Source organism: Lampris incognitus, chromosome 12 (assembly GCF_029633865.1).
Source record: "Lampris incognitus isolate fLamInc1 chromosome 12, fLamInc1.hap2, whole genome shotgun sequence".
Classification (NCBI taxonomy): Eukaryota; Metazoa; Chordata; class Actinopteri; order Lampriformes; family Lampridae; genus Lampris; species Lampris incognitus.
The window spans coordinates 26,031,781-26,054,264 of record NC_079222.1 but is presented as its reverse complement, the minus strand read 5'-3'; the positions used below and the strand labels follow the sequence as shown (position 1 = coordinate 26,054,264).

Genomic DNA, 22,484 nt, shown 5'->3' with positions numbered 1-22,484 from the left:
TGAGAAACACGTGGCCAAATGTGACGAGCAATAAAACCAGATTCCAGTTTGATACCAGATTAGCTACGATGCTGTCGCCTCAGCAAGTGGCAGAAGAGGAGCTGCACAAAAAAGTTGCACCACTGCCACTGTCTGATGGTGGACGTCACTTACCTATAGTGAGGAAATTAAATCCAAAACATAATTCATAACTTCAACGGCCAATAAATAAATAAACAAACAACTAAATAAATAAATAAAACTGGGCAAAAGCTAAAAATGAGGAAAATTTAAATGTTTCAAAACGTATTATAAAAATTGTGGAAACTTTCATTTTTAAAAACTTGGCAATCTGCGGTTTCCCTAGTTATAAAGTTTTTTTTTCTCCTATTTGGATGGTTGTGTGTGTGTGTGCGTGTGTGTGTGTGTGTGTGTGTGTGAGAGAGAGAGAGAGAGAGAGAGAGAGAGAGAGAGAGAGAGAGAGAGAGAGAGAGAGAGAGAGTGACAGCGAGAGACAGACACAGAAAGACAGAGAGAGAAAGAGAGAGACAGGCAGACAGACAGACAGACAGAGAGAGAGAGAAAGAGAGAGACAGGCAGACAGACAGACAGAGCGAGAGAGACAAACAGAGAGAGACAGGCAGACAGACAGAGAGAGCGAGAGAGACAAACAGAGAGAGAGAGACAGAGACAGAGACAGGCAGACAGAGAGACAAACAGAGAGAGAGGGAGTATTCACCTGTGAATTGCTAAAGAATATCTGTATCAATTCCTCCATTTGCAATCAATGACTCCATGACATGCACCTGAATAACACGAGACTAATTACGCTAGCTACCCTGACTGACTTCCTGCATGCCAGTAGCCACATAAGTTAGCTTAAAGTTCGCCGTCTGTCGACAGCAGCTTAATTGCCTCTGAACAGAATTAGTTAATATTCACCTTGAATTACTAAAGAATCTACCACTACTACTACTACTACCACTACTACTACTACTGCTACTTTTGGCTGCTCCCGTTAGGGGTCGCCACAGTGGATCATTCTTTTCCATCTTTTCATGTTCTCTGCATCTTCCTCTGTCACGCCAGCCACCTGCATGTCTGTACTTCCCGATTCCCTATCCCCACACCATCCAACCTCCTCTCTATCTCATTCTCTTCATTCATCAGCCCTTCAAAGTACTCCTTCCACCTTCTCAACACACTCGTCGTTTGTCAGCACATTTCCATCTATATCCTTCGTCGCCCTAACCTGCTACTCGGTACAAGTCCTTTTCTCCTTCCTTTGTGTCCAACCTCTCACCAGACGCCTTTTCCTTTGCTTTCGCCACCTCCCTGTTCGCTTTAGGCTGCATCTCCTTGTAGTCCTGTCTCCTTTCTTCATCTCTCTGACGATCCCACTTCTTCTTTGCCAAACTCTTCCGCTGTGTACCAGTGGCGGCCGGCCAGTACAGGGCTCTGGGGCGCTACCCCCTTCAAATACCAAGAGATGCAAATCTACTTAAACATGTTAAATATAATTTAGTTGTATAATGCAAATAAAAATGAAATAAAAGTGTTTTCAGTCTGCGAGCGCCTGTCAGCAGCCATTAAATACTGGTTCATATACTTCCTGGGTGAGGGGCGGCGGCCAAACGACACCTTATGTAAGTCCCCACATGTTTGGCGAGCAGGTGACCTGAGGCTGCTGTCTAATTGGTTTCTTCAGACTTTCCATGGGGCACAGTTCTGTGCGCCCCAGACACTCCCACTTCTATTGGCAGTGAATTGGTATTGTTTTAATGTTTTTTGATCTAATGTGATTGGACAATTCTCGTGGCTGTCAATCATGGTCAAACCCACCACCATGCCTCGTCTCGATTGTCAATCACCCACCATCTACAAACTTTGATAAAATCTATAGGCTACACTGTCCTTCTTAATAAGTCTGTGACTGTGTGGACATTAAAGCAGCTGTCAGGTGTGCTGTGCCAAGGTAAATTGTGCCCCACCCCCCCAAAAAAAATCTTTTAGCACCAGCTGCCACTGCTGTGTACTTTGCTGTACTTCCTCATTCCACCACCAAGTCTCCTTGTTTTCCTTCCTCTGTCCAGATGACCTTCCTAGCTGCCTCCCTCACTATTTCTGCAGTGGTTGCCCAGCCATCTGGCAGCTCTTCACTACCACCCAGCGCCTGTCTTAACTCCTCCCTGAACTCCACACAATAGTCTTCCTTCTTCAGCTTCCACCGTTTGGTCCTTGGCTCTGCCTTCACCCTCGTCCTCTTCTTGATCTCCAAAGTCATCCTACAGACCACCATCCGATGCTGCCTAGCTACGTTCACCCCTGTCACCACCACGTCAGCACCATGATATCTCAGTCTACTGTTGCTACAGGTCATGATATGAGAACCCACAGTCAAGGAGGCAGACACAACCACAATGTCCCATCACTTAACACTGATATCAAATTCAGATGAAGACAATGTTTTGTATCACCTGAGAAGAAGAGGTGGCCTGTGCAAAATGCTGGCTAAGTGACAGACACACAAATAGATAGGAGCTCTTTGAAATGAACGAGAGTCTCTATCTCTCATTCCTTGGCAGGGAATTGCAGAAGGCCAAACAACAAAGTCATATCACACTATCCTAATCCTCCTCTGACCTGCTGAGCAGACATGCAAATATTCACGAATATTCTCCTTTGTTTGAAGTGATTTTAAAGCAATTTAATATATATCTAAACTATCACGGTTTGGCAGAATTTGTTAGTCAACTTCCATTAGCAAATCACGTTTACGCTTGCCTCCAAGACATGGCCACCTTCAAAATCCACAAACATTTGGGTTTTCTGAATCATACACTCTGAGTTCAGTTTCTCAGATTTTTTCCCCCTTTTCCTTTCTCTTTTTCCGGTTTACTGTTGTAATCTGACATCTGACATCCACATGCACATCATGTAAAGTTGTGAAAACTGTTTTTTTTTGTTTTTGTTTTTTTACAGACAGTAGGCCTATGTGTTATCTTGGCTCTAACAGTAACATTTTTACTGAGTCTGTGCCATCCTATTCATTCAGAAACTAATGGCCACCATGGGCTTGCATACCTTTGACCAGGGATGGGATGTCAGGTGCGGTGTTTGTGACAGCCAGACTAAAGTCCTGGTGTACATTGAGTCTGTTGTGGGCTTTTGTTTTTATTGTTACAAGGGCACTGAAGGCTGTCTGAGACACATATGTAGTGCTGAGTGAGAGAATAACCCTTGTAACTGCATGTTTGACCAGTCTGGGTGCAACAGTGTGTCCTTTGACTGCTCAAAACTTTTTGTATCCCTTCTCCTGGAAATATTTCTTTGACACCGAGTCGGCTTGAAGGTCAGCAAGCTCATCGTAGCTGCAGCCCCATCTGTGCAGCATGCAACAAGGTTCTCATAGGGCAGATCGTTGGATGAGAGATAGGAGTCTGTCCACAGCCATGAAAATATCCTGTTGTTGTAGTTAGATTGGTAGACATAAGAATGTCTTGTTTCAAGTCATCACCGTCAAGATATTGAACATCAACGATGAGCACGGACTCGTCTGACACTGTTGTCGTTTCATCCAACTGAATGGCAAAGGGAACATTCCTCAGCTTCTAGTGCAGCTGGTTCTGACAATCTTCAGCCATTTTATCAGTTCTGTCATTGACGATGTGATCAGCGAGTGGGACGGTTTTCACTTCATCAGCCGCGTGTGGGCCACACAGCCTCTCTACAGTGCTCAGACAGGCGGGTTTGATAAGCTGCTCTCCAATAGTGTGTGGCTTTTTAGCCTTGGCAATTAATAGCCAACACTCACATGACGCCTCCGTGGCTCTGTGCAAATCACTGCCCGCTCGTTCAAATGCTTTTCTGATAGCGCCACCTGGCTTCATGCTGTCATTAGTTAGTTTCTCACCACACATGACACATTCTGGCCGAGACTTGTCCCGCCCTTCCATAAAACCAAAGTTAAGGTAGCTCTCGAAATAAAGCCTTGCTTACTTTCTTGACATTGAGTCATACGCACTTTTAAGTTTCTCGGCCATGTTGTTTCATTCATAAAGTGCTGCTGCTGACTGCAGGAACAAACCAAGATGAGCTAGCATTAGCCGCTAGCTGAGGAGCTACCTGACAACACTACCCACTCAGTTTGATAGCGCAGATTGATGGGTCACAGAGGTGTGGTTACTAGGTGTAGCACAACTACATTTTAGAAGGGGGGGGGGGTGCAAAATGTATCTTTTTAAATAGTCTTATATACAGACTTTTGTATAAAATAAATTATCCAGTAAGTGAGTTATTACGCCTTGCACTCTGACATGTGCACTTTGACAACTTCAGAGCAGAAAAGCCTCGCGCACCCTCTGTGATCTTTGGCGCCCCCCCCCCCCCGAGTAGACAAAGCCTCGTGCACCCACTGGGCTCTCAGGCGCCCCCCCCCCCCAAGGGGTGCGCAGACCCCAGGTTGGGAACCACTGCACTAGAGGACTGCATTGGGATTGGGATCCCGCGGAAATCCAGTCAGAAATTCAGCGGGAGCGGGATTAAGAAAACAGTCCCGCGCAGGGCTCTACACCACACCCTGGTCACAACCTGCACCCCCCCCCCCACCTCTGGTAGGCAGTACAGAGCACGCTACCCAAAAATAACCAGATATAAAAACAGTTTCTTCGTGTGGGCTGTCATTCAAATAAACGCTTAACACTGTTTTCTAAACTCTTTGCTAACAAAACAATAAAACGTGGATGGTAAAGGCGAGCTAACTCACTGTACTGATGGCTAATCTCAGCTAGCGGCTAATGCGGCTAACGTTAGTTTCTGGCGTCGGAGACTTACAAAGTTGAGCAGAGATTCCCACAAGACGATTTTTCCACAGCAGAAACATCCCACCGCTGCCACCATGTTAGCGACGTGGTGTGCAAAGGAATAAAATCAGTCCAAACACGTTCTGGGTCTTTCTCATAACTTTTAGTGAGCTCCAACACAATAGTACAGCGGTCCACTCAATCACGTCTCCACCCCCCTCCTTTTTTTTTCTTCTTCTCTCTCTAGCCTCCAACCAGCTCAAGGAACAGCGCCCCCTAGGCGAAAGTCTTGTAAACAGAATATTGAATATATTGAACATATCTGTATAAACAGCATAATAAACTTTATGTGTTTGAATGAGCATTTGTATTGTTGTGGTGTGTGTTTGTGTGTTGGGGGAAGTGAGATGTGCAATCCTGCCTACCTGTGTTATATCATTGGCCTCTAATGTTAGAAAAGGGGGGAGGGAGTCTTTTTTTATTTTTCTACTTCATGCAAATATGCGCAGTGTTCACTGTCACGACACCTCCCTCATTCCAGAGATCCACGCGCGGCCTCCCAGCTCCTCACACCTGTCCCCCGTTAACTCCCAGTCACCTGTTCTCCCTCCTGCACCAGCCCCTCATTTCCATTACGCCGCGGGCAGCGCTGCCACCGTCTCCTCCACGTTATCACCTCCAGCCTTCCCTCACACTCCCTCCGCCGTTGTGTCCGTTGCTGTTTTGATCCCTCCATGTCGCAGACAGATTGCGCATGCGTGTCAGCCAGACTCAAGTACACTGGAGTTTGAGCTACATCAGCCACTTCCTGCCGTCCAGCACCTCCAATGAAACAAGTCGAACCATCCGTCGACACCGCGATTAGACAACAGACGCAGACTTCATGGCTCTGCTGCTCACTCTGCAGCTTATAGAGCTCCACCTAACAACCACGTATGCACGCACACACACACACAAACACGCACGCGCACACACACAAACACGCACTCCCACACACATGGGCGTACACACACGCGCAGAAATACGCTTGTCCACACACGCACGTGCACACGCACAAAACACACACGCAATCACGCACGTAAGAAATCACACAAGCACGCACGCACACGCGCGCACATGGGCGGACACACACGCAAAAATACACTTGTCCACACACGTACGCGTGCACGCACGCACATGCACAAAACACGCGCGCACACACACATTTACTCACAGTAACACACATAGCCACAGGTACATGTATACACGCAGGCTGACAGAAGCAGAACATGTGCTGGATAGATGTTATAAATCTTAGGGTTGGACAGTTTGTGTGTGTGTGCGTGTGTGTGTGTGTGTGTGTGTGTGTGTGTGTGTGTGTGTGTGTGTGTGTGTGTGTGTGTGTCTTGGCATCTGGCTGCAGGTGTTCTGTGCGATAAGAGCATGATGTGTTTTTCGGTTTTGTTCTCAACAGGAAATAGAAATAAATTCCTGCAGATTACCTCACATGAATATGCAAAGTGCCACTCAGGTGAAAAGGTGCTTCAGTGCAGCGCTAAATCCTTTCTGTGTTTCATGGTGAGGATGATGCCGTCTTTGGACTGCATGCCAATGCTTAAAGAAATGGCAAAACATACAGCTGAATAAGTCCTGCACATCTGTCCCCTCTCACCAGGTGCATTGTGTGTGTGTGTGTGTGTGTGTGTGTGTGTGTGTGTGTGTGTGTGTGTGTGTGTGTGTGTGTGTGTGTGTGTGTGTGTGTGTGTGTGTAAAAGGTCTTTTGTTGCACTCTCCTCGGGATTCTCATAGACAGGGGGTCTTCTCCTCATAAGGGGGCTCATTCGTTCATGACATTGTGACAGTAGTGGAGGTGAGCAGCCCCAGCAGCAGGTCTTTCCTGGGGGGTACGTGAACACTGTGATGAAATGATGTTGACTCAGAGGGGGGAAACTCCCCATACATTTGCCAGAGAATTTGTTCCACGGTGGGTGAGGGTCTCTTGCTCATCCATAAGAGCTCTCCGGTCACGGCCAGCGTAATAACCACAACAGGTTGATGGAGGCCATATTTAGAAAACAGATGTCTTCATGTAGGTGGGAGCTGTGGAAAAGAATGAGACAGCGGCGAGCTTTTTAAATATTCAAACGTGCATGCCTTTTGTGTGTGCTTTTGTTGATTTGTGTGTAGGTACCGTGTAGGTGTGTACGAGCATGAATTTGTGCATGTGTGAGTATGCATCAGTGGTTGTGGTCGTGTGTGAACTTTCGGCGACGTGAATGATTGATGCTGGGACAGGGTTCAGTTTTGCTCTGCAGCCACCGGGCCATTCACACACAAACACACACACACACACACACACACACACACACACACACACACACACACATGCATCTAGTGTGGCAGAGGCCTTTGAAGCCTGCAGAGGTTAAGAGGGGTGAGGGAAGAGCTGCAGGATGGGGGATGATGTATGGCGCTGTAGCTGCTTGGCAGTGAGCCCCACGGGGTCAGAGTGCACTCAGAACACATTAAGGGAGATGTCTTCTTCAGGGAGGCGGTTTACCATGGCCGCCTGGAGCAGCTTATTTCTCCCTTCTCTACATTACTTGATTCTTGTTTGGCTGTGTGTAATCGGGTGACTGCAAGAAGGTCTCTGAGAGCTGTGGTGGTAGCTGGCACCAGAAATAGCTGTCGTATTGACCGCCGTAGTTATCAACATATTGTTGTTTGTCTGTAGTGCACCTAAAGGTTTTCAGAGGTACAGAAAGTCAAACAAATCTGCCAAAAAGTCAGCCCCTCCAAGTCCGAGGCCATGGTCCTCGACTGGAAAGTAGTGGATTGCTCCCTCCGGGTTGGGGATGAGTTGTTGCCTCAAGTGAAGGAGTTCAAGTATCTTGGGGTCTTGTTCACGAGTGAGGGTAGGATGACAGGTTGATGACAGATGATTGACAGGCGGATTGGTGCAGCATCAGCAGTAATGCGGATGTTGTACCGGACCGTTGTGGTGAAGAGGGAGCTGAGCCGGAAGGCAAAGCTCTCAATTTACCAGTCAATCTTCGTTCCAGTCCTCACCTATGGTCATGAGCTTTGGGTAGTGACCGCAAGGGTGAGATTGCGGATACAAGCGGCTGAAATGAGTTTCCTCTGTGGGGTGTCTGGACTCAGCCTTAGAGATAGGGTGAGGAGCTCGGACATCCGGGGGGAGCTCGGAGTAGAGCCGCTGCTCCTTGGCGTCAAAAGGAGCCAGTTGAGGTGGTTCGGGCATCTGATTAGGATGCCTCCTGGGCGCCTTCCTTTGGAGGTTTTTCGGGCACGTCCAAATGAGGGGAGACCCTGGGTTAGACCCATAACTCGCTGGAGGGACTACATGTCAAATCTGGCCTGGGAACGCCTTGGGGTCCCCCAGGAGGAGCTGGAGGGCGTTACTGAGGAGAGGAACGTCTGGAGTTCCCTACTTAGCTTGTTGCTGACCTGACCCCGGAGAAGCGGCTGATGATGAGATGAGATGAGATGAGATGAGAAAGTCAAACCAATATGTCGTCCAATCAAATCAGTCAACAGCCTTGTTAGTAAGGGCATAGATTGTGGAGATAAGATTAACCTGTCCACCAGGTTATTGAAATAGAATTATTTCGCCAGCCTCCTCCCACAGTCGTTTGGCATTTGAATTGCTGCTGTAGTCCAGTTTTGGATTATGGGGGAAAAGAGAGGAAGCTGTCAAGAGAAAGATATCCGCTTGTGTAAAATGTAATTTCTCAGATTGTAATTGGTTTTTGAATATGTCCATATGGCAATAACTCGTGGAGCTCCAGGAAAATAATAAAACTCATGAACCAGCATATCTATCAATATATTCACTTTGGTTCGTCTTTTCATTGACGGAAAAACAATTTTGGAAAATTCACATTTTATAGACTGCAAGTGTAACGTGGATCTAATCAAGGTTGACATTTTAAGTGCAATTATTAAGAATCTGTTATTAACGTCATCTGTCAGAATTCACAAAATCTCTTAACAAAGCATTAAAGAAGCATTTGGGCAGCATGCCAAAGCATACGTCAACTAATTTTCCCAGATTTATTTCCTTGTTTTATTCAAGGCATGGCTCATGGCATCATTCATGGTATTGTCATGTTGCCTATAATTGGGAATGTTCTTCTGTAAGCCAATTTTCCAGTAAAATATTTAGCACATTTCTAGTCTGTGAAAACACAACCAGCTGCCAGGACCAAATTCAGCCATGGCAAATTATTTTTAGGACCTATAACATGTGTCAAAGCAACCTTATTTAGACATTATAGCTTGTTGAATTTGGCTGGTGGTCAGTGAGAAAAGTGCCTTTTCAGGCCCATTATGTTAACCCCATAGTGCGTGTTTCGTTTTTACCCTTTGAATGATCATTGATCCCTTGCCTGGGTGTCTGCAGACTGCAGTCTGTTGCTCCATTGCAAAATATTACATATGTTGGTGCATTAGTGCATGATAAACATATATCATACCCCAATGCGAAGTACCCGCAGTTTCATATCTTCCCACATTGTCTTCCCACACCAGAAGTGGTGTGGGAAGATTACATTTGCAGCAGTCTCACCCAGTACCGATCACGGAGTGTCTTCGTCCATGTCTACATCTGTGTCAAAGTTTGTGTCATCGTGTGAAGCTTTTATTTTCATTTTGATCGTCAGTTTCGCTTGGCTGGGAGAGCTGGCGCTGGATCAGCTGGGAGAGCTTAGTCTGCTGCGTCCTGTGGGCCCAGGGACCCAGGCCTGGCCCGGAGCTGCGCCTGAAGAGGAAACACTGAGGGTGGTCTGACAGGACGTGGGAGCAGGGAAGGCTAAGCTAACTGCTAGCCCATGCAGACCGGCAGTTCCGACAGCCATCCTGGCTGGCGTTCGTTCTCTGAACGGTGGAGTTTTTGGACTGTGTTGCACTGGGTGGACTGTGTTGTTGGCTGTTTGTGTTTTGGTTTTTTTGCTTTGTTCTCTTGGTTTTTGTATGTTTTTGGTGGTGTTGTTTTTGGAGGTTTTGGATATGTGTTTTAGTCTTTTGTGTTGCACTGCTGTGGGCTGGAAGAAACGGGACCTCGTTTCTTTTGTGTACGTCGTAGCACATGAGATGAAATGACAAATTGGTCCTGGTTCCTGATATATTGACTGCATAGCATGTTATACCTTCTATATAATGCCTGCCATATGGAGAGGGACGGGGGCTGTAATTCCATAAATCTGTCCAACTCGGTCTCATTTTAGACCTAACCAGGCACCTGAGCCTGTCTTAACCTCGTAAATTGGTTTCTGATGAGCTGTGACTGAAGCTGCTCAAGCTGGGGTGATATGCTAGTACATTGCAAGATATAAAGTAGTAAAACTAAGGACATTCCCACTACCTGTCAAAATGGCATGTGTGTGTGTGTGTGTGTGTGTGTGTGTGTGTGGGAGAGAGAGGGGGGGGGAGAGAGAGCAGTGTGCAACATGTGTTCACAAGTGTGCGTATTACAACAAGAGTTGGTGTGTGTGTGTGTGTGTGTGTGTGTGTGTGTGTGTGTGTGTGTGTGTGTATCTAGTTGATAGAAAAGCTTCTGGAATGTGTGGGGGTTGTGGATCATGTATCAGGGTGACCTCAGAAGTGCCTTTTGCTGACGCAAGTCTGTTTAGTGGGTTCAGTGTGTGTGTGTGTGTGTGTGTGTGTGTGTGAACGTGTGTGTGAACGTGTGTGTGCATGCACATGTTTGTGTGTGTCTGTGTGCACGCACATTTGTGTGTGTGTGTGTATGTGCGTGTGCATGTGCGTTTGTGTTTGTAATTGTATTATATGTGTGAGTATGCATTTATATGAAAGAAGCAAGTGAGTTTGTGAAGGGTGCATTAGATGAACAGTAAAGTAAAATCCTGTGAGTTATTGACCTGGTGTGGTTGTCTATACAAAAGACAAAAAACCCACACCATTTTTTTTCAGTATTACAACCAAATAAAACTGGGGTTTTAATTTTACAATAAGTGCATTTAACGTAGGAAATCCGGAGAACTACTAGTCATCAGAGGTGATAAGTGCATCTTCTCTCTAAACAAGCATCTAAGAGCAAAACCAGTGCTAAAGTAAAAGCGCATGAAAGAGGTTTTTTTTTTAATGAGTGAATACAATAAGTGCTACGAGCTAGTAACAGGGTAGTGGTTCTTGAAGAGGTGAGTTTTCATCCTGCGCCGAAAGATGGACAGCGACTCCGCTGTCCTGACATCAGTGGGGAGTTCATCCCACCACTGTGGGGCCAGGACAGGAAAGAGCCGTGACTGTTGTCTTATAGAAACCTCATCTGATGTGTAAAATACTTGTTTAACATGAATTTCAGTCAAAGAAAAGTGATCTGAACAGAGTGTACCCAATGCCTCGCAACATTAACAAGAGGCCAAACTTCTGCCATGTATTGATACATTTAGACAGCAGATAGTAAGAAAGGGTGAAGAGAGATATGATAGAAAACCCAAGGCCAATGCAGGGAGGGTGAGAAAACCTTGACAAATTTCCTCTGTGATAGGAAAGCCTAGACGTGCTCAATGCCACAGTGTGCACCACACTCCTGCAGCATTCAGTTACAGATGTGCTCAAATATATTGGTACCCCTTCACAAAGAACGAGGAATACACAATGTACTCTGAAATAACTTGGAATGGACAAAAGAAATTGCTGTCCCCCATTGTTTATTCCATATTTCATAGAAATCAGACTTTGCTTTTGATTTTCCCCCTTATTCAACATATTATTGTAAATATGTATTTCAGCAAAATCGGGTGGCACGGTGGTCCAGTGGTTAGTGCTGTTGTCTCACAGCAGAAAGGTCCTAGGTTCGAACCCCAGGCCCAACCCCATGTTCTCCCCATGTCTGCATGGGTTTCCTCCGGGTGCACTGGTTTCCTCCCACCATCAAAATACATGCACCTTAGGGTTAATACTCCTGTGTGTGCCCCTGAGCAAGGCAATAGGAAGAAATTACTGGAGTTGGTCCCCGGACGCTGCAGCTGCCTGCTGCTCCTGGGTTGAATGCTAAATTTCATTTGTATGTATGTGCAAAAATGACTAATAAAGATTATCCTATTCTATTCTATTCTATTCCAATTACATAAGTTACCTTGTTATATTTGTAATGTAAGCCATTTCATCAGTGCCCTGGCCTCTAAATGCTTTTCAAAACAAATCCCAGTCCCATTGATTGTTTTCTACCCCTCCATTGGTTGCTGTGCATCATAAGTACCTACCGCATTGGCTGTTATAATTTGAATGTTTCCCCATCTGATTGGACGCTGTCCAACCGGAATTAGGGGCGTGACGCTGGGCAGTGTAACTGTATGATTCTTTGTAGAAAAAAAACTAAAACACTAGCAGCTGACGAGTGCATGACGCACAGAAACAGGCCTGTACTGTATTAAAATCTTTTTTCCTGTATCCGTGTTTAGATATATATATATACAATATGAATGAATGCTCCTAAAATTGCATATATTTGCATTAAAATTAGTTTTAGATCAACTGCATAAAAAATTGTGATAAGATCTACCAAAAACGACCATGAGCGGTCTAAATGTCCACTCGTAATTTGCGCGTGGTGTCACTATCTATGACGTGTGTTGGTTGATTGGTTGGTATTTATCTTGACAAAATATGGAGTTTAAAAACCACGGCGGTCGAAATGACCGCCCACGGTCGTTCTAACAATTTTTAAGTTCTAGTCGTTGTTTTGCAGCGAATTCGGGGGGCAACCGCAGGAACCGCGTCAGCCGGGATGCGAACCCATATCTCCCGCACCGCGGGCGACATCGCTAACCGCTCGACTAAAGGGTCCTATCCGTTAGCTGAGGGCCAACGTGTCTACTTATCCATGCGAGTTACAATATTTACTTTCAATTCTTTCACGTCTTATAGGCCTTGCTACTTTTGTTAGATTAGCAATATGTGTTTTCCGTGTTGTTTTTCAGGTAATATTTTCACTTTTTCAGTTTTGCTGTTCAAGTTCAACCATGTCTATCTGTAGTTTAAATTGTTCAAAAATAGTATTATAGTTGTTAAAATTTTAATTTTGGTGTCAGCTGTTTCCTGGCAGACATACTAACACGTGCAATGCATCAATATCTCAATTGTGTATTTATCTTGACAGAATATAGAGTTTAAAAACCGACAGTCATGATGACCGCCCATGGTCGATTTAGGTGGGAGTGAAACCCCGGCCGTTCTGGTGTTAATTTTACCAAAACCATGAAGATCTGTAATTATTACAATCAAAGCAAACATGAAGCGAGTGATGAGTTGTTCTGCCCACTTGACAAGTAGGTTCATTATCTTCACATCTGCTGGCAGGCCTGTTGCTGCATCCAGCCGTCCGAGAGCAAGAGAGAAGTAAATTACGGCTGGCTGTCTTCTTTGTATCTCGTAAGGTCAGAAGATGTCTAGTCAGTAACTTATCAATACAAATCAAGCTCTGGCAGTTTAATAGTGATTGACAAAAGCACTTGGGGGGGATACATTGAGCCATGAATACTGACTTTTTCTTTTCATCTGGTAAGGTCACAAGGCAGAGGCTGTTGTCACTGCACGATTAAAAAAAGGAAATGTAAATCTGAAAACAGGAAATTTGGACTCTGTTGAAAAGGCTTAAATAAAAGGGAATTTATTTAGTGACATGTTTAAAAGTAGTTCGCAATCAGCACATTATACTTTATTTTCTGATATGCTACTGTGTGAGTCTATCTTCCGCCAGTTTGCCGCACTCACTTACGATACAGTGGTCGAAGATTAAAACGTGGAAATTATCATTGGACGAACACAACGTCAATATTGTGTTTTGGTTGTTGATTGGTTAGTCAAGAGGCGTCAAAACCGCCCCCACGCCCTCCCAGGACTCACTCTCTTCGTCCCAGTGTCCCTAATTGGCTCCCTGATCTTGGCCACGCCCCCTACCCCAATTTCTCTCTCCTGTTTATGTGTGTGTGTGTGTGTATGTATATGTATGTGTGTGTGTGTGTGTGTATGTGTGTATATGTATGTATGTATGTATGTATGTATGTATGTATGTATGTATGTATGTATGTATGTATGTATGTATGTATGTATATATATATACATATGTATATATGCATATATGTATATACATACACACACACACACACACACACACATATATATATATATAATCCAGCCCAGGTCCTTTCTGTATGGCGTTTGCATGTTCTCGCCGTGTCTGCGTGGGTTTCCTCCGGGTGCTCCTGTTTCCTCCCACCATCAAAAAGACATGCATGTTAGGGTTACTACTCCTGTCTGTGCCCCTGAGCAAGGCAATGGAAAGAAGAACTGGAGTTGGTCCCCGGGCGCTGCAGCTGCCCACTGCTGCTGTACGATAGGATGGGTAGAATGCAGAGAACCCATTCATTGTAAGAATACAATGACAAATGATGAGTGGCTTTCATTACACTTCTTTCATTTCGTTTAGTTTCTCTTCAAAAACATATGTGGTCTTGAATATTGCAACACACTCTTTCCAGAACTTGAGGGCACACACGCACGCACGCACGCACGCACACACACACACACACACACACACACACACACACACACACACACACCAAAATATGCACACATTCAGCACAAAGAGGTCTTTCTGGTGAGTGGTGTTATTCCAGGTTCAGACTCATGCAGGTACAGTGAGGCTGGTCCAGCACAGCGGGGTTGCTCTCAACAACACATGGTCACACTTTCTGTGGCTTGTATCACTATGGTAACAATTCCAGAACAACCAAAACTCCCATGGCTGTTTTCACACGTGAAATGAACAGCAATATCGTCTTTGTCCTTTGATTAATTCCAGCTTTAATTTGGGCTCATTATGTGCACTTAACTTTTACAGGGGCTCACGCAGCCAGCAGAACGAGAGTGTCCAGAAAATTGGCTGTAAACCGTCTTGGTACTGAGCCTCGTCTCCTTTTCCCTGTCCAATCCACAGAGCGTGTGTCGGAAATGCTGTATAGGAATAGAGAGAAGGTTGCCAAGGGAAGCTTGCTTTGGTGTCACTGCAGCCGTTACTGCCCGGATGACTCCAAGAATTCTTGCAAGTACAGAAGAGCATTCACTTGAAGCTAAACATACATGCGTGCCTCGTGTACGCACACACACACACACACACACACACACACACACACACACACACACACACACACACACACACACACATGTATAAGAGGCCATTTAGACCATAAATCATACTTGCACTCACACACTAGCCTACTCTCGCAAACACCATCATTGTCTCTCACATCACACACTCGCACCCAATCGTACTGTCTTGCATGCACTCAACAAGTCCCTCTCACACTCCATCAGGCTCTCTCACATGCATCACCATGCTACTATTCTGTTTTTCACATACTATTGTTATCGTCTCTCACACTACTATAGAGGGTATGAGGGTACAGATTAGATTAACAAGAATGATAATATGTGTGTGCGAGAAGAGTAGTGAGAAAGAATGACGTAGACAATCCCCCCTCGGGGATGAATAAAGTATTCTGATTCTGGTTCTGGTTCTGATTCTGATTCTTATTCTGATTCTAGTTCTGATTCTGATTCTGATTCTGGGTAAGACAATTTGATAGAAATAGAAGGCTGTATAAATCCTCATTTCCTGATTGGTTTACAGCCTTTCATAGACAAGACCCACCCACTCCCATTCCTAACCCCACCAAGCATGACATTGACCAAGTAGGGGAATATTAGACAGGGAGTGAGTTAATGAGTCTGTTGGCTTATAACAAAACAAAACAAAACAAAACAAAACAAAACAAAACATGCTATCCAACGACTGTTAGAACACTGTCAGATTTGTTACGTCTATGACAGCAGCCACCGGAGGCAACTAAATAAAAATGCATCAAAATTACAGTTTGAAGAGTGTCCGGGTAGCGTAGCGGTCTATTCCGTTGCCTACCAACACAGGGTTCACCGGTTCAAATCCCCGTCTTACCTGGTTGGGCCTCCCTACAGACACAATTAGCCGTGTCTGCGGGTGGGAAGCTGGATGTGGGTATGTGTCCTGGTCGCTGCACTAGCGCCTCCTCTGGCCTGTCAGGACACATCACTTTGTCTGCTTGCTGCTGCTGCCCCCAATTAAAACATAAAGATTTGATTAACACAAACGAATGAACTGCGGTTGAGTTTAAAATGTCAATTAATAGGTCAATGGTTTCATAATGGCTTCACTGCCTTTCTCATTGCTGTGGTGCAGTCTTGTCTTGGACCCTGCTGACATTCAAAGTACTTGACATGTTAATAAACGTGAGTGTAAGGTGTCCATTTTGTTCTCATTATTTGTTTTATGATACATACATATATATATATATATATATATATATATATATATATATATATTTGAAATCAGACTCTTCCCCTCCAAAAATCAGTAAAATTGATGAAAGTGGCCAATTGTCACTTTCATCACCTGACAGTTGTGGTTTCCATGCCAACGCTGGGGCCCAGGCTAAAGGGAATTGACTCTGTGTTCATACTCACAGTGCTCTGTTGTCGTATATAAAATACAACTTGAGACTCACTCTCATCAGTAAACACAGTTGTCAGTCCCAGACACTGACTGGTGAAAGTAAGTACAGAAACCCCCTTGGTGAGTTGCTTGGGTTAGAAGGCCCTGCTAAATGAAATGTTTTTGTTTCTTTCAGAACTAATGGATATTGCTTTACCATGGCTGAGGAGAATGACAAGGGGTTCCCTGAGCTCATTACAGGATGTTTGGGTTTTGGTGGTGGCTCTGATTTCCAGTGCAAAGTAAGTCAGCTTTGTGTGTATGGGTGTATTTGTGTGTTCTCGCTAGAGGAAATATATCACTTTTTTTTTTACATTTTCCCCACTTTTCCCCCCAATTGGATCCGGCCAATTACCCCACTCTTCCGAGCCGTCCCAGTCACTTTTCTGCCGATCCGGGGAGGGCCGCAGACTACCACGTGCCTCCTCCGATGCATGTGTAGTCGCCAGCCGCTTCTTTTTCATCTGACAGTGAGGGGCTTCGCCAGGGGGCACGTAGTGTGTGGGAGAATCACGCTATTCCCCTCAACCCCCCCCCCCCAACAGGCGCCCTGATCGTCCAGAGGAGGCGCTAGTGCAGCGACCAGGACACAGACCCACATCCGGCTTCCCACCCGCAGACACGTCCAATGGTGTCTGTAGGGATGCCCAACCAAGCCAGAGGTAACACGGGGATTCGAACCGGCGATCCCCGTGTTGGTGGGCAACGGAATAGACTGCTACGCTACCCGGACTTCCTGAAACATATCACATTTAAGTGTGTGTGTACACATAAATGTGTCTATATACAGTGCGTGCACACAACACTGAGGGACAGACGTATTAACATGTTAATGTCTGTAAGAGAGCCTGACAACATGGCATGGGATGTACGAGCAGACCGCACATGGCTGGAACATTCTGCCTGCCCCAGGAGCACGGAATGACAAGTCGCACTTTCCCACTCATGCATGTGCATTCATGGGAGGGTCGAGGGAAAAGTGTGTAAAAACATGGGAGGGGGATGCCACCACCATGTCCTGCGGTGTTAAGAGGTCGTGGTCATTTCAAGTATTTCTGTCAGATCAGGTCGGAGAGTTTGATATCGTGTGTGAGAGAGTGGCTGAGAATTGTGGCCTAGACGGCCTCTCATACACAACCGGGCGCTGCGAATGAAGGTTAGAGGGCGGTGACACGCGGGGATCACACGACGAGCCGTCTGCCGTCTTTCCCTCTTAGAAACTCTTAAATTCTCAAAGAGGGTTGAGGATCAGTTCACCTGGATGAACCTTTCTTACCTGGAGTACTGAGCACGCATCAAGACTCTATCAAGTAGTGCTTGTCTTGTGTTTTTATTAGCCGTACACTAGACCTGGCTAATCATCTGTGTGTGTGTGTGTGTGTGTGTGTGTGTGTGTGTGTGTGTGTGTGTGTGTGTGTGTGTGTGTGTGTGTGTGTGTGCTTTGAAGGACACATGGAATGAGCATCAACGGATACGTCTGGAGTGCTGTGATACAGACTACTGCAACAACAACAGCAACCTAACTCTCCCACCACGGAAACCTGGTGACTCTCTCTCTCTCTCTCTCTCTCTCTCTCTCTCTCCCTCCCTCCTCTTCTCTTCTCTTCTCTTCTCTTCTCTTCTCTTCTCTTCTCTTCTCTTCTCTTCTCTTCTCTTCTCTTCTCTTCTCTTCTCTTCTCTTCTCTTCTCTTCTCTTCTCTTCTCTTCTCTTCTCTTCTCTTCTCTTCTCTTCTCTTCTCTTCTCTCTCTCTGTGAGTGGATTTAGGTTGAGTTATGATAGGTAGGTAATAGGTAGTGGCAGGTTAAACTGTTGCACACGGTGCGGGGTGCGGCCGGGGGGGGGAGGCTCTGGGACAGGGGGAAAGACAGAGCCTGCAGGCTTGACTTTTTCTCTCGTCCCCTAATGAAAAGGACAGCATCTCCCCGGGGCCTGCTTGAGTTTCCTGCCCCGGCTTGGATGTGAGATATCTCTCCATCTGCTGCCCTACAAGACACCTCTCTCTCTCTCTCTCTCTCTCTCTCTCTCTCTCTCTCTCTCTCTCTCTCTCTCTCTCTCTCTCTCTCTCTCTCTCTCTCTCTCTCTCTCCCCCCCCTTCTTACTGTCTCACACACAACAACCCACACATAGGCAGGCACACACACTTTTCCCTAACTTACAGCTTTTGACATTGACTCTCTGACTCTCTAAAGGAACCATTCAGCAGCACATTGTCTTGTCTAGTCAGCTGTTGTGACCTTCTGAAAGTCGCTTCCACCTCTGGCAAAGGACACTACAGTTGGATGTAGCTGTCAAGTTTTTTTTCATTGTGTAAATGTGGCTGTGCTAGCAGCTGTTGTGTATTGCTGTGGATGTATGGTTTCTGCTCAAGGTGTACATTCACTTGTGTTGCACGCTTTTTTTCTTTCTTTTTTCCTTTTCCCCCATTTTCTCCCGAATTATATCCGGCCAATTACCCCACTCTTCTGCTGCACCCCCTCTGCTGATCCGGGGAGGGCTGCAGACTACCACATGCCTCCTCCGATACATGTGGAGTCACCAGCCTCTTCTTTTCACCTGACAGTGGGGAGTTTCACCAGGGGGACGTAGCGCGTGGATGGATCACGTTATTCCCCCCAGTTCCCCCCCCCCTCCCCCGAACAGGCGCCCCGACCGACCAAGGGAGGCGCTAGTGCAGCGACCAGGACACACACCCACCTCCGGCTTCCCACCCGCAGACACGGCCAACTGTGTCTGTAGGGACGCCCGACCAAGCTAACACAGGGATTCGAACCGGCGATCCCTGTGTTGGTGGGCAGACCACTGCACCACCCGGACGCCCGTGTTGCACACGTTTGAGTGTGAGTTTGACTGCCAGGAGCACGGCAGGAAGGGCAGAACCCCAGAGCTGCTGCAGGCCCCTGGGTTTGCTGGAGTCATGTTTATGTGACACCCAACCTGTGGGATTCAGGAAGGGGCTGTGATCGATCACACACTAGAAAAGGGGGAACAGAGTAAGAGGAGAGGAAGGAAGTGAGAAAAAAAAAGGTTTCCCTGCCCAAGAATTTCAGAATGGTAGTGAAACTGGCAGTGGTACGAACTACAGGGTTGGAAGTCAGTAGTGAGCTGTAAACTGTCTTTGTTTGTAGAAGTGAAGCTTGTTTATGCATAAAAATTACCACAAGTTATTACAACATGGAATCAGTACTGTTATATCACTTAAATTATATTACTTGTGTTACCCCCAATTGCTTCCTCCTTTACTGCAGATTTAGTGAAAACTAATACACAGCACATGGCTCTCTTCATACCGATCACAGTCTTAATCCTCATCGCCGGTCTCGTCATCATTTTCTGGTACTTGAGGTAAGGAAATGTTGAGAATGTGCATGCAGTATATGTTGGTGCATACTCGAAAAAAAAAAAGAGGCATAATGTGACAGCCAATACACTCTCACACATCTGTGATCACTGTCAATGTATATCACACTCTCTATCTATGCAAGACCCAAGTCCCAGGAGCCACAGCCACAGCCGCGCTATAGCTCCGACCCTGAAGACCACTACATACCTCCCAGAGAGTCGCTGAAGGATCTAATACACCAGAGCCAAAGTGTTGGGTCCGGGTCTGGATCAGGACTCCCTCTACTGGTATGAACACATCACCTATTATCAACCAGTAAATTGGGCCCAAGGCCAGTCTGCACAGATTACTAATGAAGACTGTATTCCTTCTTAAAGTGTCTGTGTTTTGCACATTGGGACAGTAGAACTGGTCAGCATTAGTTTCTTTTGTAACATATCACTAAGTGGTTGTCAGGTAAGTGGAAATGAATTTCGGATCGTTTGATATAGCAGTTTTGATGATGAATGCCATGAATGCGATGACACTAATGAGGAACATCTTCACTGCTGTAACCAGGTGCAGCGCACCATAGCAAAGCAAATCCAAATGGTGAAGCAGGTGGGGAAGGGGCGCTATGGCGAGGTGTGGATGGGTAGGTGGAGAGGAGAGACGGTGGCTGTCAAAGTGTTCTTCACTACAGAGGAGTACAGCTGGTTCAGAGAGACAGAGATCTACCAGACTTTCCTGATGAGACATGAAAATATTCTTGGTAAGAGAAATTAATACATCTACGTGTATATACTGTGTGTGTAAGGCCAGGTATTTTTTTTTTGGTACATGCACATCTTTTTTCTATTCTGCTTCCGGTGTGAGAGGATGGCGGCGCAAACACACCTTTGCAGCGGCCTCACCCAGTACCGGTGGGGGAAGATGGCGGCGCGAACTTAGGTTTGTGGCAGCCTCAGCCAGTGCCGTCCATGCAGTGTCTTGTCCGCGTCTGTGTCTGGGTCTGTGTCTTCGTCTGATGGCTGGGGGAGCCTGGTCTGCTGCGCCCAGTGGGCCCGGGGACCACGGGCCTGCCCGGAGCTGTGCCCGAAGAGGAAACACTAAGGGCAATCTGACAGGAAGTGGAAGCGGGGCAGGCTAAGCTAACTGCTAGCCCATGCAGACTGGCAGTTGCGATAATACCAAGGGCAGTCTGGTGGCGGCCTCGCCTGGCATTGACTGTGTTTTTGGTGTCGTCGTGTGGAGTGCGAGGATGTGTGTCGAGTGTGTCTGGCTGGGATTGCTGGCATCATATTGGCTGGGGGAGCCTGGTCTGCTGCGTCCGGTGGGCCCAGGGACCATGGGCCTGCCCGGAGCTGCACCCGAAGAGAAAACACCAAGGGCGGCGTGACAGGACGTGGAAGTGGGGAAGGCTAAGCTAACTGCTAACCCATGCAGACCAGCAGTGCTGACAGTCATCCTGACTGGCGTTCACTCCCTTGGACAGTGATTTTTTTTTTTGTGTGGATGTGTTGGATATGTGTTTTTGTAGTTTTGTAGTTTTTGTAATTTTTTGGTAGTTTGGATATATGTGTTCATGTAGTTTTTGGATATGTGTTTTTGTCTTTGTATTACATAAACTGCTGTGGGCTAGGGGAAACGATATATGGAATGAAATGACAAATAAATATTCCTGATTCCTGATTTTATCCCCTGTCCTTACCCCAATCCCCAGGATTTATCGCAGCAGACATTAAGGGAACTGGGTCATGGACACAGCTCTACTTGATCACTGACTACCATGAGAATGGCTCCTTGTATGACTACCTCAAGTCTAACACACTTGACATGAAGTCGTTGCTCCGAATGGCCCAATCCTCGGTGTCAGGCATCTGCCACCTGCACAGTGAGATCTATAGTACCCGGGGCAAACCCGCCATCGCTCACCGAGACCTAAAGAGTAAGAACATCCTGGTGAAGAAGAATGGCACCTGCTGCATAGCAGACCTTGGACTGGCTGTCAAGCTTAACAGGTAGGACACATTTTCTAGCATGGCGGTCTATCCCGTTGCCTACCAACACGGGGATCGCCAGTTCGAATCCCTGTGTTGCCTCCAGCTTGGTCGGGCATCCCTGCGGACACAACGGGCCATGTCTACGGGTGGGAGGCCGGATGTGGGTATGTGTCCCCGTCGCTGCACCAGCACCTCCTTTGGTCAGTCGGGGCGCCTGTTCAGGGGGGAGGGGGAACTGGGGGGAATAACGTGACCCACCCACGCGCTACGTCCCCCCGGTGAAACTCCTCACTGTCAGGTGAAAAGAAGCGGCTGGAGACTCCACATGTATCGGAGGAGGCATGTGGTAGTCTGCAGCCCTCCCAGGTTCGGCAGAGGGGGTGGAGCAGTGACCGGGATGGCTCGGAAGAGTGGGGTAATTGGCCGGATACAATTGGAGAGAAAAAGGGGGAACCCCCCCCCCCAAAAAAAAAACCAAAACAGGTAGCTCACAAAGTGGTAGACGTTACAACTATTGAACTGGAGTTTTCCTTTTTCTTTTTTCTTTTTAAGAATCTGTTCAAGAATATTTGGAACATTTCCTGGATTATTTGACATAATCCCATGTTGCACCGCTAAAAGTCTCTGTCTCTCTCTTTGCCTTACCTCAGTGAGACCAATGAAGTTGACATCCCTCCCACCTTGCGGGTTGGCACCAAACGCTACATGGCACCTGAGATACTGGACGAGTCTCTGAATATCAACCATTTCCAGTCGTTCGTGATGGCGGACATGTACAGCTTCGGCCTTATTCTCTGGGAGATGGCTCGACGCTGCATCTGTGATGGTC

The 22,484-nt window shown here is 46.5% G+C and overlaps 1 protein-coding gene across 1 annotated transcript in view; it reads left to right on the top strand.

Annotated features, from left to right (window-relative positions):
- bmpr1bb (bone morphogenetic protein receptor, type IBb) overlaps positions 1–22,484 on the top strand; it is a 37,362-nt gene that overhangs the window by 13,919 nt on the left and 959 nt on the right. Inside the window, exons 2-9 of the mRNA XM_056290428.1 lie at positions 14,743–14,851; positions 16,469–16,574; positions 17,780–17,876; positions 19,579–19,675; positions 19,816–19,960; positions 20,232–20,424; positions 21,376–21,673; positions 22,306–22,481. Coding sequence (XP_056146403.1) covers positions 14,743–14,851; positions 16,469–16,574; positions 17,780–17,876; positions 19,579–19,675; positions 19,816–19,960; positions 20,232–20,424; positions 21,376–21,673; positions 22,306–22,481 — 1,221 coding nt within the window. The remainder of the gene's footprint in view (positions 1–14,742; positions 14,852–16,468; positions 16,575–17,779; positions 17,877–19,578; positions 19,676–19,815; positions 19,961–20,231; positions 20,425–21,375; positions 21,674–22,305; positions 22,482–22,484) is intronic.